Source organism: Oscarella lobularis, chromosome 13 (assembly GCF_947507565.1).
Source record: "Oscarella lobularis chromosome 13, ooOscLobu1.1, whole genome shotgun sequence".
Taxonomy (NCBI): Eukaryota; Metazoa; Porifera; class Homoscleromorpha; order Homosclerophorida; family Oscarellidae; genus Oscarella; species Oscarella lobularis.
Window position 1 is genome coordinate 2136679 of NC_089187.1, and position 25404 is coordinate 2162082.

The 25404-nt window shown below is 49.2% G+C and overlaps 7 protein-coding genes and 1 long non-coding RNA gene across 9 annotated transcripts; 5 read left to right on the forward strand and 3 right to left on the reverse strand.

Moving 5' to 3' along the window:
• The first annotated feature begins 2238 nt into the window (after window positions 1-2238).
• On the forward strand, window positions 2239-3103 carry LOC136194922 (uncharacterized). Its single transcript, XR_010671725.1, has 2 exons — window positions 2239-2586; window positions 2640-3103. It is a non-coding gene; the product is annotated as an uncharacterized lncRNA (long non-coding RNA).
• Window positions 3104-3323: 220 nt separating this feature from the next.
• On the forward strand, window positions 3324-6765 carry LOC136194917 (protein O-mannosyl-transferase TMTC1-like). Of its 2 annotated transcripts, XM_065984169.1 has the most exons (16): window positions 3380-3748; window positions 3800-3873; window positions 3923-4096; window positions 4147-4228; window positions 4281-4571; window positions 4625-4746; window positions 4807-4974; window positions 5047-5224; window positions 5272-5351; window positions 5403-5453; window positions 5510-5806; window positions 5858-6005; window positions 6057-6194; window positions 6251-6352; window positions 6402-6479; window positions 6525-6763. In XM_065984169.1, exons 1-16 carry the CDS (start codon window positions 3515-3517, stop codon window positions 6633-6635), a joined length of 2328 nt encoding a protein of 775 aa, XP_065840241.1. In that variant the 5' UTR covers window positions 3380-3514; the 3' UTR covers window positions 6636-6763. The 2 variants fall into 2 exon arrangements, with proteins under 2 accessions (XP_065840242.1, XP_065840241.1); XM_065984170.1 differs by having other exon boundaries at window positions 3324-3748; window positions 6402-6765.
• Window positions 6766-6796: 31 nt separating this feature from the next.
• LOC136194920 (pyridoxal phosphate phosphatase PHOSPHO2-like) lies at window positions 6797-7608 on the forward strand. Its single transcript, XM_065984173.1, has one exon. The coding sequence runs from the start codon at window positions 6798-6800 to the stop codon at window positions 7524-7526; it is 729 nt and encodes a 242-aa protein (XP_065840245.1). The 5' UTR covers window position 6797; the 3' UTR covers window positions 7527-7608.
• LOC136194914 (histone-lysine N-methyltransferase 2D-like) lies at window positions 7516-13284 on the reverse strand. Its single transcript, XM_065984165.1, has 15 exons — window positions 13126-13284; window positions 12858-13065; window positions 12681-12806; window positions 12544-12624; window positions 12419-12486; window positions 11909-12360; window positions 11792-11859; window positions 11702-11737; window positions 11611-11643; window positions 11492-11548; window positions 11349-11439; window positions 10560-11288; window positions 7931-10503; window positions 7779-7878; window positions 7516-7724 (listed from the first exon to the last, which is right to left on the reverse strand). Exons 1-15 carry the CDS (start codon window positions 13149-13151, stop codon window positions 7669-7671), a joined length of 4704 nt encoding a protein of 1567 aa, XP_065840237.1. The 5' UTR covers window positions 13152-13284; the 3' UTR covers window positions 7516-7668.
• Window positions 13285-13465: 181 nt separating this feature from the next.
• LOC136194918 (testis-specific serine/threonine-protein kinase 3-like) lies at window positions 13466-15220 on the forward strand. The gene is made up of 7 exons (XM_065984171.1): window positions 13466-13767; window positions 13838-13942; window positions 13998-14182; window positions 14229-14414; window positions 14460-14575; window positions 14627-14885; window positions 14942-15220. The coding sequence occupies exons 1-7, from the start codon at window positions 13666-13668 to the stop codon at window positions 15150-15152; spliced, it is 1164 nt and encodes a 387-aa protein (XP_065840243.1). The 5' UTR covers window positions 13466-13665; the 3' UTR covers window positions 15153-15220.
• On the reverse strand, window positions 14207-20074 carry LOC136194915 (TPR repeat-containing protein DDB_G0287407-like). Its single transcript, XM_065984167.1, has 24 exons — window positions 19561-20074; window positions 19312-19487; window positions 19127-19260; window positions 18936-19069; window positions 18787-18879; window positions 18631-18726; window positions 18514-18570; window positions 18324-18463; window positions 18164-18275; window positions 18006-18110; window positions 17786-17959; window positions 17545-17732; window positions 17294-17492; window positions 17140-17245; window positions 16904-17072; window positions 16741-16849; window positions 16564-16692; window positions 16383-16501; window positions 16183-16315; window positions 16014-16130; window positions 15817-15963; window positions 15687-15767; window positions 15474-15632; window positions 14207-15408 (listed from the first exon to the last, which is right to left on the reverse strand). The coding sequence occupies exons 1-24, from the start codon at window positions 20008-20010 to the stop codon at window positions 15295-15297; spliced, it is 3441 nt and encodes a 1146-aa protein (XP_065840239.1). The 5' UTR covers window positions 20011-20074; the 3' UTR covers window positions 14207-15294.
• A 7-nt stretch (window positions 20075-20081) lies between these two features.
• LOC136194919 (homologous recombination OB-fold protein-like) lies at window positions 20082-21362 on the forward strand. The gene is made up of 6 exons (XM_065984172.1): window positions 20082-20170; window positions 20216-20642; window positions 20696-20739; window positions 20788-20896; window positions 20951-21036; window positions 21086-21362. The coding sequence occupies exons 1-6, from the start codon at window positions 20117-20119 to the stop codon at window positions 21299-21301; spliced, it is 936 nt and encodes a 311-aa protein (XP_065840244.1). The 5' UTR covers window positions 20082-20116; the 3' UTR covers window positions 21302-21362.
• On the reverse strand, window positions 21278-24500 carry LOC136194916 (triadin-like). Its single transcript, XM_065984168.1, has 6 exons — window positions 24034-24500; window positions 23550-23968; window positions 22423-23491; window positions 21832-22355; window positions 21605-21778; window positions 21278-21551 (listed from the first exon to the last, which is right to left on the reverse strand). The coding sequence occupies exons 1-6, from the start codon at window positions 24379-24381 to the stop codon at window positions 21329-21331; spliced, it is 2757 nt and encodes a 918-aa protein (XP_065840240.1). The 5' UTR covers window positions 24382-24500; the 3' UTR covers window positions 21278-21328.
• Window positions 24501-25404: the final 904 nt, after the last annotated feature.

Here is a 25404-nt window from a genome sequence, read left to right on the forward strand (position 1 = left end):
AGTCAGCGTCCAGAGAGTTTTGACGTCTTTGGGCGTAGGAACAACCTGACACCAGCCGTTGTTTGCGCGTATTTTTCTGGTCACGTCCGATATGAAGCATATTGCCGAATCTGTCATCGTTGTAGCTGACTCCTTCAGCTTGCCGGCGCGGATTTTTTTAACAGTTCCATCACCGTCATCTAGACCAAAAACGATCAGTCAGCTATCTATTTTGAAACAAATGTTGCCTTACTTATATTTTCTAGAGCCATGTACTGACAAAATTTGCAGTTTCTGAAGGTCCACTGTTTATCCGTTTTGCCAATGCCACATTTCAAAGTTTTTTTAGAGCCTGGACAAACGCGGGATAAAATTCCTAGCGTTGGTTTATCTGCGACGACCCGTGGTACTGGTTTACAGTCCTCCCTGCAGTCCTTCGTAACGTTTACAACTACCCATCGTAAGTTAATTATACCATACCCCAAGGTCCTATATACACACCTTACCGTCTGGTGTAGTTCTAAAGTAGCATATAACAGACACGATATTGTTTTGACCAACGCGAACTTCCCACTGATGAGGATCACCTTTGTGTGGCATAACAGAAAAGTCGACGGCAGCTCCTTTCACTGCCAACTCAAGTCGAGATATTCCACAGACCATCTGACCGCCGCCAGAGCAAGTTGGAAGGAGCTTATGGAGCCGACCACCACAGTTGTACGGGTGGAGCCCGTATAACGACGGAGGGAGGCTCTTTCAAACGTGATCTTAGGGCCGGAAGTGTCTGTATGTATGTCTGTCTTTCTGTCTGTCTGTCTGTCTGTCTGTCTGTTCGTCACGCTCGGTATTGTGACGTAAATGAAAAACCCGTTTTTTTGTACAGCGCATGCGCGACATAGGGCCCAAAACGGTGCCCCAAAAAAGGCGATTTACGGCGCGAATAAAGCGTTTTTTCTTTCATGAACGGAAAAAATGCTTAGAAACCTCTGTTTCCAATTGATCTGTGCCATTTTCCGCCTTATAAATGTGCTGAGAAACCGAAACGACAGTTTTGATTGTCACGCTCTGACGTCACAATCAAAAGTATCCACTCATGTACAGTATGTGGGTGGGTATGTACGCGTGTACGGGTAACAGGAAATATGACCCGTACACATGCATACAGAGCAAATTATGAAATGCAATACGTCAGAAAAGCGCCTAATTAGAAAAACATTGCAATTATGTAGGTATGTACAGTATGTAGGTAGGACTGAGCTGTAGGGGATAAGGGCAGTGATGACTACGTGAATATGTGGCAACATAAAATTTATGACGTCACACTATGTAATGCACTCGCGTACGGTAAGCGGTGGGAGGCTCTGCATGATGGCAACACGGTGAACACCGGGCCATCATTCTCTAGTATTGTTTTATATTTTCCATAGTGCAAAAAGTTCCACCGCATGGCCCCCACGTGATCCGGGACGCCCGGCATTTCGTATCGACTGCAGTTGCGTATCGTTTGCGTTTTGCCTTGCAAAATGACGTCGAGAAAGCAACAAGAAAGCGCTAGAATGAGTTTAAAGGCGACCAGATTATCGTGTTGTGAAAATGACTACCTAGATATATGGGGCCCTCTTTAGGACACCACGTATAAGCTTCAATCGTCGTTCTCGCGCGTTGCCAAGGCACTCGAGCAAGCTATAAGCAGGAAGTGAAAATGCAAGTAAAAAGAGACGATGGCGATTCGAAAGGGCTCCCCTGTCCGTACTTTTGTCCGTTTGCTCTGATCGCACACTAATCGTATTGCAAAAGAGCCTAGAGAGCCCCAAAAGAGCCCCCAAAGAGTCGAGAGTCTGTTTCGCGTTTTGCCTGAATGAGTTGGGTAGCGAGTCAGTGCTGATCAAAGTGTCTAAGACAAAGATTATCTACTTCATGCCGTCTAAAATTTTAAAGCGTAACTATAATTAGTATAAATGTGCCCGGAACTTTTTGTCCGAAATTTGATCGGAACAAACTGTTTGGCTTTGTTTCATTGCAGTAGATTTGCCGCCTTTCTTTCGAAATAAGCGAGGTAGAGTTTTCTAGCATCCCTCACCTACTGTATTTATTTATATATAGTTCATGGTTCATGGTCAAAACCTTATCTCTCAGAATTCCAAGATTTCTGCGTCTAATGATAGGTCTTTAGTGTCTTGTTGACCCTACCATCTCAAATTTGTCTTTTGTGCTAATTTTGGGCTTTCGGAAAAGGCGTGACTAATATTAATGTGTACCGGAAGTGGGTCTTTTTGTGCAAAATTTGACCGGTACTAACTTTTTGACCTTGTAGTGTTGTTATACGAGTAAAGTAGAGTAGATCTAGCGCATTTACTTGGAAATCCGTGAGATGCGGTTTTTTAGCATCCGTGAGCTATAGCACACGGTTTTTGGTCGAAAACCTCATCTCTCAAAATTCCAAAATTTTCTGATCAAACAACGGGGACCGGTTGCCTGTTTGATGTCGCGAGGCCAAATTGACCTCACGCCATAAATTTTGGCTAAGATTGGCATTTTTTGTAGAAGTTAATATCAAGACATGGATCAATTCCCTCCTCCTCCACAGTCTTCTTTCAGTCATTTAAGGTAAAGAAGGCAGTAGATTTGATTAGAATGCACTAATTTTCTTTTGATTTCAGTTCTCTCCTCTCCACCCAACGCAGCAATTGACCAATCCGACGATTTTTAGATGCAGACAGAAGAAGAAGTAGACGAAGACATCCCCTGGGGACTTGGGTCAAAGTCTCCCTCCTTGTGGGCTGGAGGATAATGTGCACCTCCCTCCCTGGCAGCCGGAGGTTAATCCGCTGTCCCCCTGGGGACTTGGGAGAAAGTCTCGCTCCTTGAGGGCTGGAGGATAATGTGCCCTTCCCCTGTGGACTTGGGTTAAAGTCCACTGTGGGGACTGCAGTCTCAGTCCCACCGCTTGGCCAGGAGGTCAAGCGGCAGCGCAGGAGCGACGGGACAGCCAAGGAGGAGGAGGAGGGGGAAGACGGGAGAGAACGTTTTTGAATTTTTATTTACATCCGGGACATTTTAAATAAAATTTTGAACATAGTTTCCCCTACTTTTCATCGCAAAGAAAAAGCGCGCGACCATGCAACCGTGCTCCGCGCGCGTTAGCTTAGGAACTTGCAGCGCGCAAGTTCCTAAGCGAACGCGCGTCGCTTTTGTCTCCATACCCTGGAGATCAAAAGCTGCTACTACATTCATGCAGCACTAAATTCCATGCACTAAAAAAAACGAGCAAAGACGTTCTCTTCTTCTTCCTCAGCTCCGATACGGGCGTAGAGCGCCGATGCATAACTTCCCGTAAACACCGATGGCGAGTCACGCCCCAATCCGCTGGACGGGCGCCGCCGCGGCCGTAACAGCCGCATCGATTATCTCCTACGTCAACACGCTCAATCACGAGCTCGTTCACGACGACATATTCGCGATACGGGACAACGCGGACGTTCGCCAATCAGCGAGTCTGACGTCCGTTTTCGAGAACGACTTCTGGGGCAAATCGATGTCGAGCAACACGAGCCACAAATCGTATCGTCCGATGACGATACTAACGTTCCGGCTCAATCATCAGTTGCACGGCATCGAGCCCCTTGGTTATCATTTGACTAACGTCTGTCTTCACGCTCTCGTTTGTTTGGCATATTTTAAATTTTGCGCGAAATGGGTTTGGGGAGACGTCGGACTCGCTCTGGCTGCGGCCTTGCTATTTGCAGTACATCCTATTCACGTTGAAGCTGTACTACAAAAATCAATAACGGGTATCCTTATCTTATCGGATTCACTGTAGGTGGCTGGTGTCGTGGGGAGAGCGGAACTGCTAGCATGTCTACTCGTTATTTTAGGACTAGAACTGTACATAAGGTAGAGAATTGACCAACTACTGATGACCCTACTTATACTATTACGTTAGATGTCTTTCGACGTGTGAAAGTGCGCCGTTTCCGTGTGTTTTGAGACCGGCCTACTTTGCATTGAGTCTAATGTTTGGAGCCGTTGCCATGCTCTGCAAAGAGCAGGGAATCACTATCTATGCCATCTACGTTATCTATGACGTCCTAATAGCGTCTCGTCGCGGAACGGAAGAGTACAAAGTCCTAACTAAACATCATATAAAGTATCATCGTTTCTCTTTAGATTAATAAAAGAACCCAGTTGGGATGCTTTGTTCACCAAAGCCAGGCCACTTCTTCTAAGATTTATAACAATAGCAGTCACAGTAAGAAAGAAATTGATTCTCCTAATAAACCGTATTTTTCAAATTTCTCTAGGTTTTTTGCCTACTTGCTTTTCGCCTATGGATGCTCAACGGTCAATTGCCTAATTTTTCTGCCGAAGATAATCCGGCCTCGTTTGCTAACGCGACGTCAACTCGAGTGATGACCTACGTCTATTTGCTCGCATTCAACGCGCAGCTCCTATTGGCTCCTATCACTCTATGCTACGATTGGCAGATGGGAAGTATACCCTTGGTCGAGCGCGTGACCGATATAAGAAACGCATCGACTATTGTTTTCTGTCTATTTTTCGGCGGTCTCGTTTTCAAGGCTTTGAAAGCCAAGGTAAAAGAGCACGTAATTTTTTCTGACTTGAGTTGGTCAATTATTTTTTCTAGTCGTCTGAATGTCGTGTCGTTTTGCTTGGGCTTACCTTAGTCGTCCTGCCCTTTCTTCCCGCTTCGAATATCTTCTTCCGAGTTGGATTCGTCGTTGCTGAGCGAATTCTTTACATACCAAGGTTGAATCGATTCTACAAAGACAAAGACGAGTCAGGAATTTTTCTTTCCCCCTTATTCAGTCTAGGTTTTTGCCTACTAGTTGTACAAGGCTATAGTAAACTACAGAAAATCCTCGGTGATAGAATATCGATTGCACTCAAAACGACTCTTGCTCTACTTATTGCTCTACTCATGTGGAAAACAGTGGCAAGAAATATGGTTTGGCAATCAAGGGAAACTCTATTCCGGTACGAAATTCCTATACCACCACGTCTTTTTTGAGGGGAGTCATAGCGCTTTCTCCTTTCTCTCTCTCAAAGGTCCGCGCTGTATGATAATCCCCACAATGCCAAAGTGCACTACAATTACGCAAATTTCCTAAAAGATTCGCACAGAAACGACGAGGCGATCGAACACTATCGGCTCGCCTTGAAATACGCCCCAGAGCACGCCAGCTCAAACAACAACCTGGGAACGCTGCTTGGAGACAACCCAGAGGTCAGACTTTAGACTCTCCCTGGTTTCTAACGTATAACCCCTGTTAGGCGGAGAAGCACTATCTGACTGCTATTCAATCTAATCCGCAGCACTCCAGGGCCTATTTTAATCTGGGAAACCTATACCGGTAATAGTACAACCACTGAGAGTCTAATCATCTGCAACGTTGTATGCATAGCAGCCAGGAAAAAACTAATAAAGCCGAGAAAGCGCTGAGAGAAGCAGTGAGGTAAATAAACTATATAGATTATAAAAAATGCGATCCCTTATAATTTTATCTTCTAGATTAGATCCCAAGTACGTCGACGCGTGGACTGTTCTCGGATGCGTCGTGGGAGCCGAGGGTCGTCTCGACGAATCGTTGCAGATTCACGAGCGCGCGATCGCGCTCGATCCGCTGCACGCGGACGCCCACAACAACTTGGGAGCTCACTACGTTCGCATGGAGCGCAACGAGAAGGCGATAGCGAGCTACGATCGAGCGTTAAGTATCAGTCCCAATCACAGCGTCGCGATGACGAATAAGGGTAGACTATTGAGAACGATGGGTCGAACGAACGAAGCGGAGAAACTGTACAGGCGGTAAGTCAGTGTAAGAGAGAGGGCAAGTTTATTGGGAGTTTTCTACTATAGGGCCTTAGACATAAAGAGAACAGGCACGACTTTGAATTATTTAGGAAGTCTTTTGTTTAATACGGAACGGTATGCGGAGGCTGCTGTCGCGTTTCGAGAGGCGCTCAATATCGACGCTGCGGAGGACGTCGAAGTCCATCAGAACTACGTAACGCTGTCCTATTAGACTTGCGCGCATTGTAGCCGTTCTGCGTTCAAGGCGCACGCTTTGAGTAAGCTCGGAAACGCTTCCCAAGCGATCGACGTGCTCGAACGTCTCCTGCAAGCGCGTCCGGGGGAGTCGAGCGCCCGAGTGCACTTAGCAGCGCTACTATCTAACACTAAGAATCTCGAAAAGGTTCCTCGCTACACTTTGGGATTTTATGCGTAAACGGCGCGAGTGTTTGTTCGCAGGCTGTGCGGGTTTTGGAAGAGGGAGGCGAGACCGATTCGGAGGTGCTCTACATGAAGGGTAATCTTCTAAAGGACATGAATAAATTGGACGATGCAATTCGGGCAAGACTCGTACGTCCCCAGTATTTCAAACTAGAAATGAATTCTATAGGCCTACTCGAGAGCCGTGCATATCAACTCTAAGCACGCCTCGGCGTGGATGAACTTGGGAGCAGTCTATCATCTGAAGGTAGCATACAGTATGGGGTCCCCTAACCGAAGTTTCTCTCTGCAGGGCGACTATTCCACGGCGCGAGAGAAATACAATGAAGCCCTGCGGCTCGATCCACGCAACGAAATAATCAAAGCGAATTTAGAAAAAGTGGCGAGGAAGTTGAATAATTAAAATAGTGACGTCATAATTAATAAACACAATTATGACGTCGTGATTAATTTAATTAATTGACGCAATTATGACGTCGTGTGTGTGCATGAGACTTACTTCTTCTAATGAATTGCCCCTCGAGGGCGTTGTTTTCGTTTCGAATGATCACTGCGCATGTGTGATATGGCCGTCGTCGAGACGATTCTCGTCGTGTTCGACTTCGATCACACTCTGATCGACGTCAACTCCGACACGTGGATTCTCGCGCTCAAACCCGATCTGAAGCGTCTTCTCCAGCGTCGCTCGGGCGTCTGCTGGACGGATTTGATGAACGACGTCTTTGCGGGACTGTTCGACGAAGGCGTCGGACCCGAGGCGATTCGCCAATGCGTCGAGAAGGTTCCCTTTCACGACGACATGAAAAAGACGTGCTCGCTCCTAGCGCGCGCTCAGAATATAAACCTGTTATTGATATCCGACGCTAATCGAGTTTTCATCGATACGATTCTATCTGCTCACGGATTGGACGCCGCTTTCGATAAAATTTATACCAATCCAGCCGAATTCGACGAAAGTGGGCGTCTCAGAGTCAGTTATCATCACACCCACGCATGTAAAAGATGTCCCAAAAATCTCTGCAAGGGAACGGTGCTGAAAGATTATCTAAAAGACGTTAGTTACGCTAAAAAAATCTATGTCGGAGATGGAAAGGGAGACGTTTGCCCATGCTTACTGTTGGATTCCCCCACTGACTACGTTCTAGCAAAGACGGGCTTTCCCTTACTGGAAATCCTTCGGGATCCCGATGTGGGGTTCAAAGGAAATTTGGTTCCGTGGAACACGGGGACCGACGTGCTGGAATTCGTGTACAAAGAAATATTAAGAACAGGGGCCCCGGGTGTTCGATTTTAGTGTTATTATGTCGAATACAAATATAAAAACTATGAAATTTTGGGTGTGTGAAATTAGCAGATAAAGATAAATACACGACAAGTCGGGAAAGCAGCCTGATTACCGTTCCCTTTGATTTACGAGCAGAAATGCATGACGTTATTTATTCCCATTCACCACCATCTTCTTCATTCTCATCAAAACCATTGGACTTCCTCCCTAAGCAAATATATCTGTTATTTACAAATAAGCGTAATGGAAGAAGTGACTCACTGTCAATCATTTTCTTTCGCCTGACGTCCAATGCGTCAAATAGTGCCGCAGCCATGCCGGTATGGCCAGTAGATTTCCGTCTCGGCTGAACGTCGGGAATCTAACAAGCGGAAAATGAAATATAGATAATGACGTGCGCTTTCCTATGTCACTTTTTTCAGGTTGGACTGCTGCTTTCCTTCCCTTATATCCGTCAAAACTTCCGAATACGTATCGCTGTACTCGCCGTAGAGCGTACGCAAATCCAACTCCGAGTTCCAACGCAATTTGAGACCTTTCTTTCCGTGCGGTCCCGAGCTCAAAGCCGACGAACTCACGGACGTTCGATTGACGCGATCGTGAGCACCGCCGCTCGATAAAAGATCCTCTTGGCTGTGACTACGTTTCGACAGACTTCTGTGCGGCGAAACGCCGTCGTCGCTCTTCTTCGTCGGCGTACCGTCGTCGTCGTCGCTCGGAGGGTCGACAGGAGGCAAAGGAGGAGGAGAAGATGAAGGGGGGGAATCGCCATGAGGCTTCTCTGAGTCTTCTTCCTTGCCATTTTCCGCCGGGTCGGTCTCCTTCGCTGCTCCGTTGGTGGACGGTTCCTCTGCATTGCTGATTGCTTTCTGAGGAATCGACGCTGCGTCAGGAGAAGGAAGTGAAACGTCATCGGGCGGCACTGGTGGAGAACTCGACTCTGCATCATCGCTTTTTTGATCAGGCTCGGAATTGATGATTGGACCTGACACTGTACCGGGCTCATCGTCAGGCACATTGGGTACTATAAGTGGTTCCGTGGGAGCAGCACCGTCTGCTGAAGTCATAGTCACAACGTCTTCTGGAGTGCTTGACACTGCTGCCGGGTCATTTCTATTCACGTCTGTAGTCGAAGGGACATCTGACGTATCGTCATCCGTTTGCACAACGGGAGGAGGTAGATCATCGTTCGACGGTTCGTCGGTGGGAGAATTCGATGTGGCATCGATGGTTTCTCCTTGATGATCTTCAACAGTAGTAGTAGCGTTGCCGTCCAATGCTGCGTCAGGAAGAGGCGTCGGAGAAACGTCAGCACTCGGCTCTGCGTTTTCGATTTCTTCTCGAGGACTGGACGCTGTTTTGGCATCAGGAAGGGACGACGGTTCAGCTTCGCTTATGTCAAAGTTCTTCGGTTGATCCTCCGCGCCGTCAACGAGGTCGACATCCGTTTTCTCTTCCGTTGTAGGGTAAACTGGTTTAGGCGTTTCGTCCTTCTGAGTTTCCGTTAGCAAACCGCTATCAGCTGAAGCCACATCAACCGCAGATCCTTCCTTTTCAACGTCCTCTTTTGCTGTTTCACCCACTACCTTATCAGCTGTATCGTCCACCGAAACATCGGGCTCGATTGCCGGAGGTGCCGGCAACGAATCTTCGACCTTGTCCTCGGCGACGTCATCGTCAAACAATGACGGCGGCGGCGGAGGAAGCGAGGTCGTCGACGACTGCTTGCTCATCGACGGCGGCGGCGGAGGCGGAAACAGCTCGTCAACATCGGCAATAGGCGGCGGCGGAAGAGCGACAAAATCGTCACCATCATCGACGGTAAATAGAGAATCAGGAGGAGGTGGAAGCGCATCAGGTGAAGGACACAAATCCGCATCAGGAGCCGGCAGCGAATCCTTCTCCTCTTCTCCGGCATCCAACGGCAACGGTGGTGGCAGAGGCGACGGCCTATTGACGGAGTCCGTCGTTTCTTCCAACAATAGAGGAGACGGCGGCGATTTCTTATTCGTCAATAATAGATGAGAGGATGGCGAAGGCGGCGGAGGCGAGTCGGCGGGCGGCGGAGGAATCGTAAAAACGATTGGAGCCGACGGTTTATTATTACCAGACGTCTTTCGTTCAGACGACATCGTCGTCGTCGTCGTCGTTGTCGTCGTCGTCGTCGTCGTAGGTGGCGTCGGTGGCGTGTTTGCCTTTTTCTCGAAGCGCGGCGAATTGCCCTCGCTTCCCGCGTCGTTCACGTCCGGAAACGATCCGACGACCTTTCGCACTTGTCCCTTGACGCCGCGCACCGTTCCCGTGCCGTCCGACAGGACTAAACCTTTCAGCACGGCCGGCGGCGTCTCCGATCTTTCTCTCAACAACGGCGACGGCGGCGTCGCCGCCGCCGCCGCGTCGTCGGGAAGCGGAAGAGTGCTCGATCGACCTCGCTTGACCACTTTTGCATAAACCGGTTCCTGCTTCGGCGACACCGATCCGAGCTCTTTCCGTCTCGCTGCTGGCGAATCGGCGTACGGAATCGGCTTTATTGGCGGAGCCAATCGCTTTGACCGAGGAGATGGCTGAGGTGAAGGCAGAGTACCGGCTCGGCGTCGCGCAAGGGGGGACTTATCGAAGGGAATTGGCGGTCGCGGTGGAGGTGAAGCGCGCGCCGGCTTCTGTATTATCGGTAAAGCGTAAACCGGCTCACCTTTTTTCTGGTTCATCATAGGTGAAGGGGGAGGCACGGGCGGTTTGAGTTTAGGAGGTGCCGGTTTGGCGACGATGGGTGGGGGAGGTTTAGTGGGAAGCGGTGGAGCCGCGGCGGGTTTTTTGGCTATCACAGGCGGCGGCGGTTTCGACGGTTTTGACGGTTTCGGCGGCGGCGGCGGCGGAGAATTCTTGATCGTTTCCTCCTTGATATGACCTTCGGCTTCGGCGGCGACCGAATCGAGGAGACTGACCAGTTGATTCATCTCCATCTCGAACGACGATTGAAGATCGCCTAAATAATACGCTAGGAATTCTCTATCACGTACGTGATACCAAACGTTAGCCTACCTCGCATGGGCGTCGTTGGCTCGGAGAGATCATCAAGCGGAGGAGGCAATTCATCAACATCCATCGCTACAATCCCACTCAAATCGTCACCATCGCCGGTAGTCAGAGGAGGAGGAGGAGGAGGAGGTAAAAACACTTCGTCTTCGAACATATCAACAGGCGGCGGCGGCAAATCGTCAGACGGAAGCTCCCCGACGTCGTCAGGCAGCGGCGGCGGCGGAAGTTCCTCCACTGGGCACTCGTCGGACACGGGCGACACGGGCGACACAACCGGCGGCGGCCCAGGCGGTCGCGACGGACCCAAGCGAATTTTCTTCGGCGAATCGACGTCGCGTGTCGACTTCGATTTATCCGACTCGGATAGGGATTTCGGTTTGAGCGGCGACGGCGGCGGCGGCGCCGGAGCTTTTCGCTTGACGTTCTGAACAACAACAGGCGCGGGTGTCGAACTCGCACGCGCGTGCCGTTCGCCGCCGCCGCCGTCGCGCGTCGGCTGCGAGAGACTCGCGATGTTCGGTTCGGAGTCGGCCGGCTTGAGAGCGGCGAGACGGGGCGGGAGTGGCGCCGGTTTTTTCTTGCGTGGCGTCGCTGATTGGGTGTCGGACGCCGACGAGCCGGCCGATGAGGTGGAGAGCGACGACGGCGACGCTTTGCGTCGCGGCGGCGGCGGCTTGGAGTCGAGTTTCATTATGGCGCGGAAGCCGGGCGAGCCGCAGACGGCAGACGCCGCTATAAGTGCGCGAAATCGTATAAGACATAGATGCTAGGCGAGTCTATCTATCTATGAACCTTTCTCGTCTTTCAGGAACGCTTCCAGTCCGCCTTTAGCGAGAACGAATTGGTTGAGAGCTTTGCATATTTTGGGGTCTGAGACTTGAGCCTGAGTGAATACAGACAGATGAAGGTTAATAAATAATTAGCCACTGTTGTACCGAAGATACTCCAGCTATTTGAAACAGGCGTTCCCACTGAGGAGCGATATTGAGAGGCTAGCGAAAGCCAAGACTTAAAAACCAAAGGGACTCATTCTACAAGGGAGAATAAACCTTACCACCAAAGGAATGTGACCGTATTGGGGATGACTCTAATAGAGAAGAACCCAATGAGGAAAAACGAGTCAATATATATAACACGTAACCTACTTTTGTTTTCATTGCCGGAGACGACTGACGAGCATGCTAAACAAGAAAAATTAGCAAAGAGAACCAGTACAAAAAAAATCAATAACTAACATCGGGTTTCGAAGGAGAAGCGTTGCCAAGACCCTTGGGCGGAATAACGCAACTCGACCTCTTCAAAGCTAAAAAATAAAATATTATCTCAAGATAAATATCTTTGTTATTACGTACATCCTTTCTTGTGCAGCAAACGTATCTCGTTCACTTTCAAATCGCCGACCCGAAGCGTCATATTGACGGCCTTGTGTCGACCGCTCAGCAACTCCAACGAACAGTCGTCCCTTTTCAAGTTTCTCTTCTCGCATAGATATTCCAAAAAAGCCAGCAACGGCTGCTGAGGCGGCACGGCGACGACCGTCTTTTCGCCGTGATAGGGAAGATGAACGACGAGACGAAGTTGCGAAATGCCGCCACTGGTGCCCCCGCCCCCGCCTCCAGTCGCATTTCCATTTGTCAGTGCGACGAGATGAACTTCTTGGATGTCGAGCGACGTGAGTCGCGTCGATCCGCTGAAGCTGACCGGCTCTTTGCCGGGGCCGGGCGGCGGGAGAGTGAGAGTGTGATGACGAGGGTTCAGATGCCGTCGCTCGCAGATGAGACAGAGAAGTTTGAGCATGGTGAAACTGAGAAAGAATAGCTATTCAAAAAAACTGCGTGGGTGTGTCTATGTTTTTCACTCACTTTTGCGGCACGGCTACGACTGTCGTCTGTTTCGCCGGTAAGTGAACGCGAATTTTCAAGTCATTCGACTAAAAAATCGAATTGATTAATTAATTAAAATCTACAATCATGATTAATTAATTGACCGAAATCGTCGGCGGGGGCGGGGGCGTTTTCTTTTTCGAATCGTTCGATTTGGACACGACGTTCGTTAGACAGTCTCTAAACTAAATAAAGACGCCTTGACGTTTTGAATTTCTCGCGCCGATTCGTCGCGCGATACCTGATCGGACGCCTCTTTCGACGCAAATCGGGCGCCGTACATCTCGACGTCGTTTTTCGATCCCCACTGAACGAACATGTCCTTGCAGCGCACTTTCATCTCGCCGTGAATCTCGAACGAGATCGTCTAGGAGCGAAAATGACGTTCGAGTTGGGGGCGGGACCCTTTCTCTCCTACCGTTCGTCCGTTTTCGATCGCTTCGACCCGATAGGGATCGTCGAAAGCGATCGCAATCGTTCCGAGCGTCTTCGTGACGGCGATCCATTGCTTTTCCGCATTGGAACAGCGATAGAGGAGCGCGCGAAAGAGAGAAGGGGAGGAGGTGGAGCTCGATTTGACGTGGGACGACGACGGCGGCGGCGGTGGGGGCGCCGGGGCCTTCGGTCTGCGCGCGACGAGAAGGAAGCCATAGAAATGTGAATTTTGCATCCGTTCGAGATCTTACCTCGCCAGCTTGCGTTTTGGATCCATCGCGTGATTTTTTATGCCCTATGACGCCACTTCGCCCCTGCGAGAAGCAGCATCTGCTAAGCTCTTAGGGGAAGCAATCAAAAGATGCCGTGCAGTTAGAAAAAACTGGGAATTTCGGCTGGGGGAACGCCTCCTATACGGGATGGTAAACGACCGTTAACGACGCCCACCCACGCCCACTTGCAAATGCTGCACGTGATTATGATTAATTTTTGGTCTACAGTACTGTACCTGAACGCCATACGAATTAATTGGTGAAGCTATCGATTCACTTGAATTTTCTTCTACAAGTCGAAAATCCGTTGCTTTCATTTCTCTTTTTTTAATTCTGATCAATTTCATATCTGCATGACTGAGTTCTTTTAGTATCTTTCTGCACGCCGCGCGGCTGTCTATTTAGGAATCACTGAGTTCGTAACAACCGTGACGTGACGTACGTCAATCACAAAGCCACCAATGAGAGCGCGTCTCGGCCGACAATTGCCAGACGCTCTTTTCAATCTTCGCTCACAGAATGGCGGGCGGAGACATAGACAAATACGCCTTGGGAGCCACACTCGGCACGGGCGCGTACGCCAAAGTCAAACTGGCCCAACGACGAGATTCGGGCGCTAAGGTAAGAAAATACTAGGGACTGAAGACTGACATATGCCCACAGAAGCGACTCTTCGTCCTTTCATGCCCAGCTAGCTGTGAAGATTGTTAACAAAAAGAGAGCTCCGAAGGACTATCTAGCAAAATTTCTCTGTCGAGAAATGGAAGTCCTATCACAACTACAACACCAGCATATTGTGGGCGCGCGGCGCGCTCTCCATACCACGGCACCGCTCACTCGATTTTTTTCAGATAAAATTACACGAAATTCTTGAAACCGAGCAAAAGGTATACTTCGTCATGGACGTCGCCGAGGGCGGCGACCTTCTCGACTACATCAACAATCGCGGATACCTGTCGGAAGATGAATCACGTCGCGTACTCCGGCAGACGGTGCTCGCTGTCCAGCACTGCCACGAAAACGGCATCGTACACAGGTGCGAGCGCGCTGGGCGATTGCGACCTATATAGTCGATTCCTTAGAGATTTGAAGTGCGAGAACATTTTGTTGGATAAAAATAACGACGTTAAAGTTTCGGACTTCGGCTTTGCGAGACCGTTTCGAAAGTCGCAGCTACTGGAGACGTTTTGCGGCTCCTATGCGTACGCGTCGCCCCAAATTCTCAACGGAGAGCCGTACGAGGGAAATCTGTCCGACATATGGAGCATGTGAGAATTCGCGCAAGATTTTCGTGAAAAATAGATTTTTTTCAGGGGAGTCGTCGCCTTTGCTATGGTCTGCGGTCGTCTTCCATTCAACGACTCAAACGTCAAAGTCCTGATGGCGCAAATTCGCGGACGACTGAATTTCTCGTCGAGAACGTCTCCAGGTAAAATCCTAAAATATTCAAAGTCTATACATTCGTTATGTTTCACGCTAGAATGTCGCGATTTGATTCGCAAGATGCTCGCCATTCGAGCCGAAGAACGAATTACGATCAAAGGCATTCTCCGACATCCCTTCCTCGCCGTCGAATCGACGTCACCAACTAAGACGATACGACCGCCGAGCATAATGTGCGCGTCGCCGCACAGCACGGCGGCGTTCAAAGAAATTGTCAAAGAGGAGGAAAAGGCGACGATAGCGGCGAAAACTTCGAACACGAACATTTCGCCGAAAAACTCGAAAGGAAATCAAAGGTGACATTTTTTAATGGATTTCGAGGGGAGGAGTTCTTGGAGTTATTCTCTTGAAGGGAAACGGATTCGGTTACTGAGAAAATCGAAGCTTTGCTTCTGGACGACTCGCGAGAGGCCCGAAGCGAGTCGAATGATGGTAGTAGCGGCGAAGGCGTCGCTGGCAATCGGCGAAAGAGTTCGAGCGCCGACAGCCAGCACAAAAAGAAGGGCGTCTTCGCCAAGTTCAAACGATCGGGCAAGGACTTTTTTAAAAATTTGAAATTGTAGAGAGAGAGAGAGAGAGAGGGAGATGATTCTCATTCTTCGCATTTGAACTTTACAATTTGATAACGAGCATCACAGTGCCCCATCGACCTGAATAATAGACATTTAGTCATAAACCCAATTCTACCTGACACGAGTCAATCAATTATTGCGCATCGAGATGCCCTTTCTGCTCCAATTGCATACGAATTTTGGCGTACATTGGCTCTTCGAGAGTTCCCTTAGCCCGCTTCGTTTTAGGATGAGAAGGACCGTAGACCTGGGAACACAACGTTTGGTCATAAAAGTCCCCCCCCCCCCCCCCCCCCCCCCCCTCTTTCCTACCTCCGTGCATATTTCAGCCCAATCTTTGAAGTATTCATACGCCTTGAAATAGTCGCCGTTGTCCTCGTAGTAGATCCCAATATTGATGTGAAAACGAGCGGTCAGCATGTGATAGCGTCCGCACGAGCGCAAGCACAACGAAAGGCCTTTTTGTAAGTACTAAACGAACGCGTCCATCGTACGTGGCTATATTAGAAAAATCCGACGAGCTACCTCGAGCTGATTAGGATTTTTTGAGTCGATGTGAAGGCCTATGACCATGTAGGCTTCCGCTAGGCGTTCTCCGTCGCCGAGCTATTTTTTCCGCCGTTATATTGGGGAAACGTTTTTATTCGTATCTTACTTGTTGGAATATCTTTATTGCTTCTCTTGCCATTTCGACGCCCTGTTCCTTCGCTTGCTGTGAAGTCAAATCCGGCGTCTTGCCTCTCGCTTGAAAGAAGGACGACAAGTGAAACGACGTCAGAAGATAGGCCAATCCGAGTTTTTTCTACAAAAGAATTATCAAAAATATTTCCAACGAAAAAAATAGGTACGCACGGCATTTTCGTCGCCGGGTAACGTTTTCCGTATTTCGATACTCTTCCGCGCCAAATCGATAACGGCTTTCGACTGAACAGCCGTATTGGAGTCAATAAAATCTTGCAGTTTCGCAACCTTGATAATAAAGCGTCTATCTCTACTACATATACAGAGCGTAAAAGCACACCTCGCTCTTTGTGTCAGCTAGAGCGTAATAGAGATCTGCCATTCGCTCCGGTTCGCTACCGAGATGCGATTCCGCGATTCGTTGCGCCTCTTCGAGCAACGCGAACGCGTCCGAGTACTCGCCGGCTAGCGACCTGCGAAAGCGCGGACGGAGAGGACGAGTCGTACGCGGATTATTGAATAACAGCGAGGAAAACGTACAAGAATCGAGCCACTTTTTCTAATCTTAGGGAGAGCTCTTCGGGCTTGCAACTATCGGATTTTCTTAGGACGGATAAAGCTTCCATGTAGCAAGCCGAGGCTGCCTTGTATCCGCCCGCCTTATGAAAGAGAAGGGCTATATGGAGGAGGGAGGAGTACAGATACGCGAAAAATGGAGCACTTTTCGCCAAGATTTCAATAGATCGAGCCTTGACTGTTCCTCGAAGAGACGATCGAACATGGGCCATTCGACGAGACAACGAGCGAGACGACTGTGATCCAGCAATTTTTCCAAATGATAAGGAAGTTCCTGCAAGCGCAAACGTTACGGCGGGGAGAAGAGGCTGGCTTGACTTACTTCCGATCTCCTATCCATATCGTCGACCGATTCGAAAAACCCGGCCAGTTTTCCGTGCCACCACGTGTACTGGAATTTCGTGAACGCCTTATCGTCATGTGCAAAATACCTTAATTAAGGACAGTAACCCTACGAGAAAATTCCCTTATATTCATAGTCTTACTTCAGTCTGATCGCTTTGCTCATCGTCCTGTGATAGAAATCCAAGCGACCTTCCCCGCTGTCGCCGCACGGCCGAAGAAACTGTCGCAGGCCTCGATACACCAGAGACCATTTCGCCGCGGCGAGAGGCTCAGAAAAACGTTTCGGCTGAGCGACACTCGAATCAATACCTAAAGAAAGACATAAATAAATAAATCAAGAGATTTGTATGCCTGTAGTCAAAGCGTTCGAACATACCAGTGTTTTCAAGTTGAGAAGCTAGTTTGTCTACGGCGTCCGTCCTGTAGGTCATCTCGACTTCTGCTTTCAAATCAGCGACAATCGCATCGACGTCAACGTGAGCCTATAAAAAATTAGTCAAAAATCAATTTCGCATATGCGTACGCTTTACGTCGTCAGCTCCTCCTGTCGCTGCTTCCACGTCGAGCCAGCCGTCTTCCGGCGGCAAAATGTCGCCCTCGTCGCCTAGCAACACCAACAATTCAGATTCCAACAGACCGTGTCGAGAGCACTCGAGTAAACACAGGGTCGCAATAACGAGATGACCGCCGTTTTCTTCTTCGAGTCGAGACAATATTTGCTGCAACAAACTACGAAGATTCGTTATTCTGTTTTTTTTTCTTTCGGTTCATTTCTTCTTACCTAAGAAGATCGTCGGCCAACTCGCGAATTTTGTCGAGAACCCTCTCGAAGCTTCCGAAGAGACGAAGTTCCTCGCAGGCAAGACTCAACCAGAGAGGATTCGCCGATCCGTCTTTGGAGAGAAGCAAACGCATTTGACTGTCGTCGAGTCGCTTGTTATAGCGAGCAAACGTTTCCGTGATAATAGCCTTGAGAGAGAAGAAATCAAAAATATCCGAAACATGCGTTGACGTAAGCGTACCCTTCTCGCCGATAGATTGAGCGGACCGCAGAACACTTGCTTAGGCGAATTGGATCGCGAGGCGAGAGAGCGATGATAGTCCGTCTGATTGATCATCGACAGAACGACGCGAACGTTCGACGAGAGCACTTCGGGGAGCCACTTGAGAGATTTCGCATTCAAATCATCATCAAGCTGAAAAGACGATTACTTCGATAAATCCCATCTCTTACGTAGGTACCTGATTGAGAGCGTCGATGTAGAGAATCGACGGAGCTGCATTGGGATCGGCGAGTGCCCTATTCGTTTCCTGCACGAGCTTCTCTATGTCCGAGGGAACGTTTTCCTAGATTCGACAACTCCACCAAGGATTTCGCCCGCCGTCTCTATCAAACTCACGCGCATGAACTTCAATTCTCGCAGCAACCTCTGCAACAGATGACCGATGTCCGTCGACCCGGGCGCGGCGCCGATGAAGTGATAGAAAACGCGCCACGTCTTCAGTCCCGCACTACGTTCAATGACCGCCTATGAATCTCTTTTTTTCTTTTGACTTTACCCTGGTATGGCGCCCGCTTTGGCGTTGCCCAGCGTTGTGACGGCGCTGCGAGCCATCACCGCCGACTTGCCGGCGCCCGCGCTGCCGACGAGAATGAGAGGAGTCGTCGATCGACCCGACCCGTTTATGTAAGATTGAATCTAAATAGATAAACGTAGTATGTATTATGCACAGACCTCTAGAGTCGAACCTCGTCGAGAATTTCTTCCCGTCCTAAGACCGTTCCGCCGCGACTGTCCACAAAGATCTAAGAGAAAGGCAATTGTCGTCATAACCAAACACTTAACGTACAATATTAATATTATACTTCGTGAGCTATTCTTTGAGATTCGACGACGTCGTGACTGCTAGTATTATCCAATGGATACGCCGCCTCGAGTTTCTCCTTGAAAAATCGGTGAACCTGTACGAAAGAGTTATCGTCTGTCGGACCGACAGAGTCGCGAAACGTTTTCTCTCCCACCGTTGCCTTGAAGTCCTCCAAACCTTTCAATTCGGGCCGACCAGTGGAACTATCGACGTTAGAAAAGATGGCCGAATAATTAAACGATTGATTCTACGGAAGCGGTGATCCAAGTCAAATTAATTAATTAATATGCCGCGAATTCTAACGGGAAATCTCTTTCGTATTGCCTTCTTCAGCGCCTTCAATTTCTCGCCAGCAATCGGATTCGAATCGACGAACAAGTACTTCACGTCCTCGAAAACGGACGTCAAAAAAGACGGATTTCTTATCATAAATAAGGCTATATATAACAAAAGCAATGATAATTCAAAAAAAAAAGAGCCCCGCTTTCTCGAACCATTAGCATTCTTTTTTCTGTAGGCACCGTGCATGATTTCCATTTCCGTGACGGATAGCCCATGTATCCAACCGTATTGAGCGGCCAGTAGCCCCGGCACTTCAGTCGGCTCAGGAATCCAACCCGTTCTCTCACTAAAAACAAAATTAGATAGAGAGAGAGAGCTGCTATAATGGAACGTATACCTTATCATATTCAGAAAGAACGGCTCCGCGTTGTCTTCGAAGCATCGATCGATCTCGCTCAGACACGTTCGCAGGGTCTCTTCGGACGTCGTGTCCTTGGGCACACCCCATCTCAAATCGCATTCGACCAGATGAAGTTTTCGCGCTTGACACCACGCCTTCAAATCGGGAAAAACCTAAAAATAACATCCAATTAATTAATTAACGACATAATCGAAAAGGTGGTCGTCGTTTCCCCTGGCAACGCACCTCCTTCACCAACGCTTCGCGTTCCGAATAGAAATCCGTGAACGTCGACGAAACGAAAAGCCGAATCGTTTTCCAGCCGCGTCTCGCCTTCGTCGCCGCCGCGGCGACGGCGGCGCGTTTTTTAGCGTCGCCGAGTCGCGCGCACGTCGCGTCGGCCAATTGCCAGCACTCGGCGACCGTCTCCGGTCGATAGCTCGCCGCTTCGCCGAGCGAAACGTCGCCGGGGGCCGCCGCGCGACGGGGAAATCGGCGCTGCTTCGTTTTGGTTTCGTCGCGCGACGGCGCGGGGTCTGCGTTCGCTGTTGCGCCGCCGTGGTGCGACTGCATCGCTTCGTTTGGGCGCTTGTCGTTCAGTTCCGACTCGAGTAGGAAGATTTTCTTCTGTAGGACGTCGAATCGGGCTTCGAATTCGGATCGGCTTATGTTGGGCGCGCTCGGCGAACAGCCCATGGTCGCCGCACGCCTACGGCCTCTTTGTTATAGTAACGGCACATTCTTTCGATCATCGATCAAAGGAACATACGGGAGGGATTAGGCGCCCCGACAGAGTGCGCTAATGTCAAACAAGACTTTCTTTTCGGTGGAAGATGACGACTTTTTTGGAGACGAGGTCCGTAGTGCATATCAAGCGTGTGATGACTAATAGAAGAGTTAGGATCTGGAGCTCCCTCTGCCTACTAAGCCGTCGACACAACCATTGAGACCGTCTCAGAATAAAATTCCTCAGAGCAACGTCGAATTGAGAGGAGGAATCGCGCAGCTTAGACCGTCTTTGAGTCGATTAGCCGCTTTCGAGTATAATCCGCCTTCAAAGAAGAGCAAACCGGCGTCTCCTACCGAAACGGAATTTCCAAAGTCAAAATCATCTCTATCAAATGACGAACCAGCGAGATCATGCTCGCTGCAAAAATCTCAGGCTGACAGTGTAGTATCGGAAAAAAAGAAAATTGCAGTTCGAAATCCTGCGAGAAAAAAGAGTCCTCTTCTACGACGTAGTCACAATAAGGATGACTTGGATCCCGATTTCACTGGGAATCCGTGGCTACTAATGAACGAGCAACTTGGAATTTCGGGCAAAACGCGTACGTAGACGGAATCTTGATGAAGTCGACAACTAATTGATTTTTGATCTAAGACTCGCCTCTCAATTCATTCACTGTGGCCAATACACTCAAACAGGTACTTCTCTCTTTTGATCTTTGGTGCAGTGAATGTATTTTTCTGAAGGCTTCGTTGGGACGACTTGCCGACGGAAAAGTCGCTCATCTACGCGTTCTCGTCAAGTCGATCAGTCAGACAGGAAACAGCACGAGTGCCCTTCTCAAAGATCCAACGGGTACGAAGACGAATCGTTAGTTAAATTCTACATATATCTCGTTTTTCCTTATAGGCGAAATATCTGGATCGATTCACAGGAAACTCTTCGAACAACACGGATCGGCTCTAAGTGTCGGATCAGTATTGATTCTCAAGCGGGTACAGTATCACCACCACCACCACCCACTCTCTGTCCTATGTTCTTTAGGCCACCGTATTTAGCCCGACAGGCCGCCGTCACTATATCAACGTAACGCCAGCAAATGTAGTCCGACTCTACCCAGCAAAAACAGCCCAAGCAACGCTTGCATCAATAGACAAAGCGCTTCTAGAAGGGATTCTGGACTCTCTGGGTGAAAATCCGCAGGCTGAAGACTCCATTACTTCTCTGCTCGACGGACTCAATGATGACGACTTTAATTAGAAAATTTACTCTGCTGCATGAAAAATTCTACGAATCTAATATTCTATCTATTTCATCCCAATCGATATTACTCATGACGCTCCCAGACGACGATACGGAAATATTACCTGTTTCTCCATCGCGTGGAAGTGGCATTGGCTCGTCGCTCGTTCTATGTGGCCTTGGAGTCGATTCCTTCGAAGTGACCAAGCTACTCATCAAATTGAAGGCGTCCTGAACTCGTTCGGCCAAATGTTCCTTGAGCTGTTCTCTAAGGGTCACAACATGCGTGAGATTTTGGGGGATGAGAAGACGATGTCTTACTCTTTTTCTTTGGCACTTCTTGCCGTTGCTCTGCGAGTCGTTCGAGGCTTGAATGGATGCGCTTCGGCCCTTCGCAACTGGGTCGTCTTCTGCAGATATTTGACCTGCCTTTCTTCGTGCTTCTTGCGCATCCACTGAAGCAATTCCTCGCGATTTCTCGCCGGTTTTTTACTGCTAAAGAACACTCCCTCGTGAGGAAGAAAAGAAATCGGCGGAGTCTGCTTCACCTCTCGCTTTCCGCAAAAACGGCTTTGATTTGCGACGCCGTAGGCTCGGGAGGACACTCCTCTTCAAAAACTATCGAAGGCTTTGGACGAGGCGGTGCCTTTGATGCTAATAATTTAGGTTTAGATTGTAGACGCTCCCTATATCGAGTCCTAGGAGCTCTCAAGGGGCTTTTAATCGATGGAACTGGCTTTATAACAGGTGGAGGTGACGATATTCTTTCCGTAGGAATAGGCAAGTCGACTTTTTCTGATGGTGCAGGTCTTGCTTCTCCGCTGGATTCTTCTTCGATTTTCTCGGATGGTACTGGGCTTGCTACCTTGCTGGGTATCTCTGGCTGATCGATTTCGGGCTGGTAATGAGATTCAGAGTCTGTGTCTTCGCTATCCTTGGTAATAGATACGTCTTCTTCTTCTTCTTGGTCTTTCTCTGGCTCTTTCTCAATTTCTCTTTGAATTTGAGGTACCTCCGGCAAGGGCTCGGCGATTTCTTCAACTGACTGCAGTTGATCAATTGTGTGAAGAAGCTACAAAGAAAAAAATTAATAAATTACGTTTCGCGACTCAGTTACTTCGAGTATTGATGATACTCACCAGTTTAGAGTCCTGAAATTCCATGTCTATTCTCTTCGCCGTCGCCTCTATGGCATTCAGCTGTTCCATCATGCTAACCAGTCGACTCTTCAAAGCGGCATCCTTCACAGGAGGCAAATTCATATCAAGAGCTGCAGTCTCAACATTTTCAGGAGTAGCGTCAGTCTCCAAATTTTCCTCTTCCCCAGTCGATAAAAGACGCCGAGTCAACGAATCGTCCAAGGGAGACGTTTCGTGAACTTGTACCTCACACTCCCTTTTCTCTCTTTCAACCGGACCCTCATTCTCAGTCGGAAGATCGTCGAGCTGACTCGCAGAAATATCCACGACGCTAAGAAACGAACTCCGACCCGGATCCTCTTCGAAGAACAGCTGAGAAGCCACGACTTGAGTCAAGTCAACTCGAACCGGACCAGAAGACGAAGAACGATCCCCAACGTCTGGGATCGCCTCGACTTCAGACTCCTGATCGTTTTCTTTATCCTCTTTCTCTACGTCATCCTTCGTCACCGCGGTATCTGTTACAAAGGGAGGAGAAGGAGGAGAGAAACGCGTTTCAATTGGTGGAATAATTGGAGTCGCGTCCGTTTGAACAGACGTCGTTGTGACTTGGGGTCGCGTTAATAGTATAGGATGCAGATCGATTTCCGCTGCCGAACGATTTTTCCACTGTCGTGACAAATCGACGGGGACGACGACGAGTGGCTCGGCGCGTCGCTCCTCTTCGCGTCGCAGTCGAATTTCCGTTTCGAGACGATCGAGTTTGGCTGGAAGATCGGCGATGTCTGGACTTTGTTCTCGTACGAGAGGTTCCGTCTGAAGTTCGTCTTGGACAGACTCTTCGTCTTTGTCCTCTTGACGAGAGCCATTTCTCTCTGTTTCGTCGACACTGAGAGAGTCGGATGACTCTGTTGAGCTGCTATCGTCTACTTGAACCGCTTTTTCTTTCTTTTCTGTTTGACTCGGTTGACCCTTGCTCGTCCTAAATTTGAACTTGTTGCGAGGAAGAATTTTATTCTTAGCTATTCGACGTCGATGTATCCGTGAATGCACTCCCAATCCAGAAACCCTAAAGAATTAATAGCCCATTTCTACTATAAGGACTATCAGTATAATAGTCATTTTACCTTTTGGAGCTGTCTTCATCTGAAGGAAACAAAGGGATTTGACTCACGGGAGGACTGAGCATCGAAGGGTCTTCCAAATCAAGAAACAAAAGTGGCAGTTTTGAGGACCCAATCACTGTCTCTTCTTGTCGCCAAACGTCATTCGTCTTCGGGTCCAACTGAAGTCGTGGCAAAGATAACGGTGGCGATTCTTCAGCACGGTCTTCCTTTCGAACAAGAGGACGCCATTGTGGCATGGAAAACGTCTCCTCTTCTATCTCTGGCTCAATCATCTCGTCAGGTAGATGAAGAACGCGACGCTCGCAGGTATCCACCAGTGGCGTTTTCTCCTCAGGCAAATACAGAAGAGGCAAACGAGGAGATGGCTTCAACGAATCGTCATTGTCACTGGAAACAGCTACAAGTGGCATACTCCAAATCTGAAAGGAGTCCCCCAGTGGGGAATTTAGGTTCAAAAAAACAAAACTTACAGTACTGTACGTACCTCTTCGGTTTTCCTACGTATCCTCTTCCAAGAATAGCTGAGATCGTGACGATTCTCCTTCGAATCGACAGGCGCCATTGGGATTTTTTTTCTGGAGCCCCTTTTCGTCTTTCCCCGTTTCTTCTGAAGAAACGGAGCCGACGTCGAACAAGGAAACGAGCTGTTTTCCAATTCGCTGTTCGTTCGCGAGGCTTTCGTCGATTCCTTTGCGTTCGCATCGTCGCTTGGCATCGTCGCGAACACGTCGGATTCGCTTCGCACGATCACTGCGGACGATCCCGTCTCCGAATCGCTCCAAGACAGGCGGCCAGCTCTTTCCAAGCTTTCTGTAGCCGCTTCTACGCTCATTTCGACTCGTTCGATGGCCAAAATGAGAGAGGAGATTTGAACGTCAAGACGACGCAAACCCGGATATACCTGGCATAATAAATGTACACGAAGCGTAAGGAATAAACCGTGAAGAAGAGGAAAGGCGTCCCACGAGGCTTTCTTAATTCGCCATCTTGAACTTGGTGCGTCATGGCGTCACAGGCTTGCATCATTTCATTGCCAAAAATAAATTGCTGACCAAGCAATCGTCAAACCGGTATTCAAACCGGTTTACGAATTCGCGCCTAATTCGGTGGAACAAATCAGAGCGTTGGATAAACCCCACGTGACCCCAACGGACCAATGAGCGCGCTGGGCGGGGTTACGCTGTTCATAAGCGAAGTGCACACCGATTTCTCTTCAGTTGCGGCTGAGGGTGGATGCGGCGTGGTTCGCCACGTCTCGTCCTTGAACGGACCGGCTCGGGGGAAGGCAAAAGGCAAGTCTGGATTGGCGGATCAGCGTGGCCCACGGTTTTTACCGTGCCGGAGCCTGTAGGCAGGGCGAAGGGGGGTCTTCGGCCTCGGTACGCGCACTGGGCAGAACGATCGCTTAGGTCTTATTGTTGCTAACAAGCACGAACCGCGCTAGGCTCGAGCGGTTACGGCTTGGAGGGGGTGTTCAAAAACGGTCTGGTTGCCGGCACTTTTCTCACCCGATAGCACGATTAGACCGACGATGATCCGGCTCAGGTGAAGTCTATTCGGCATTGCACTGTCTTTCTTGTCGGCCTCTACAAACAGTGGTCGGCCGTTCTCCAACTCAGAAGCCCTGGTTCTTAGCCTTGTGCTTACCAATGTGGTCAGGTATCGTCGCGCCGGGGGACTCGGTATTAGGGACCGACTACTCGTCCAGGCGGATACTGATTGAGGGGGCTGATGAAGCAGCAACTCACCCGAAACTTTTTGGAAGGGAGTCATCGCTTTGCGAAGACTTCCCTGGGCTACGAAGCGTCCGAACCTCCACGCGGTGTAGCCTGGATAACGCTAATACGGACGCAAC

Excerpts from the sequence above, each read along its gene's own strand:
- LOC136194917 (XM_065984170.1), top strand. The coding sequence starts at position 3,515 with ATGTCGAGCAACACGAGCCACAAATCGTATCGTCCGATGACGATACTA. Across the intron at positions 4,097-4,146 it reads TCTCGTCGCGGAACGGAAGA|ATTAATAAAAGAACCCAGTT; the intron begins GTACAAAGTCCT and ends GTTTCTCTTTAG. Across the intron at positions 4,229-4,280 it reads TTATAACAATAGCAGTCACA|GTTTTTTGCCTACTTGCTTT; the intron begins GTAAGAAAGAAA and ends AAATTTCTCTAG.
- LOC136194920 (XM_065984173.1), top strand. The coding sequence starts at position 6,798 with ATGGCCGTCGTCGAGACGATTCTCGTCGTGTTCGACTTCGATCACACT.
- LOC136194914 (XM_065984165.1), bottom strand. The coding sequence starts at position 13,151 with ATGGATCCAAAACGCAAGCTGGCGAG. Across the intron at positions 12,361-12,418 it reads GTCGTAGCCGTGCCGCAAAA|TTTCACCATGCTCAAACTTC; the intron begins GTGAGTGAAAAA and ends ATTCTTTCTCAG. Across the intron at positions 11,440-11,491 it reads AAATAGCTGGAGTATCTTCG|GCTCAAGTCTCAGACCCCAA; the intron begins GTACAACAGTGG and ends GTATTCACTCAG.
- LOC136194918 (XM_065984171.1), top strand. The coding sequence starts at position 13,666 with ATGGCGGGCGGAGACATAGACAAATACGCCTTGGGAGCCACACTCGGC. Across the intron at positions 14,183-14,228 it reads GAAAACGGCATCGTACACAG|AGATTTGAAGTGCGAGAACA; the intron begins GTGCGAGCGCGC and ends TCGATTCCTTAG. Across the intron at positions 14,886-14,941 it reads AACTCGAAAGGAAATCAAAG|GGAAACGGATTCGGTTACTG; the intron begins GTGACATTTTTT and ends ATTCTCTTGAAG.
- LOC136194915 (XM_065984167.1), bottom strand. The coding sequence starts at position 20,010 with ATGGGCTGTTCGCCGAGCGCGCCCAACATAAGCCGATCCGAATTCGAA. Across the intron at positions 18,880-18,935 it reads CAATACGAAAGAGATTTCCC|AATCAATCGTTTAATTATTC; the intron begins GTTAGAATTCGC and ends CCGCTTCCGTAG. Across the intron at positions 16,316-16,382 it reads GAAAAAGTGGCTCGATTCTT|GTCGCTAGCCGGCGAGTACT; the intron begins GTACGTTTTCCT and ends GCGCTTTCGCAG.
- LOC136194919 (XM_065984172.1), top strand. The coding sequence starts at position 20,117 with ATGTCAAACAAGACTTTCTTTTCGGTGGAAGATGACGACTTTTTTGGA. Across the intron at positions 20,740-20,787 it reads TGGCCAATACACTCAAACAG|GCTTCGTTGGGACGACTTGC; the intron begins GTACTTCTCTCT and ends ATTTTTCTGAAG. Across the intron at positions 21,037-21,085 it reads CAGTATTGATTCTCAAGCGG|GCCACCGTATTTAGCCCGAC; the intron begins GTACAGTATCAC and ends TATGTTCTTTAG.
- LOC136194916 (XM_065984168.1), bottom strand. The coding sequence starts at position 24,381 with ATGAGCGTAGAAGCGGCTACAGAAAGCTTGGAAAGAGCTGGCCGCCTG. Across the intron at positions 23,969-24,033 it reads TACGTAGGAAAACCGAAGAG|ATTTGGAGTATGCCACTTGT; the intron begins GTACGTACAGTA and ends GACTCCTTTCAG. Across the intron at positions 22,356-22,422 it reads AATTTCAGGACTCTAAACTG|CTTCTTCACACAATTGATCA; the intron begins GTGAGTATCATC and ends TTTTCTTTGTAG.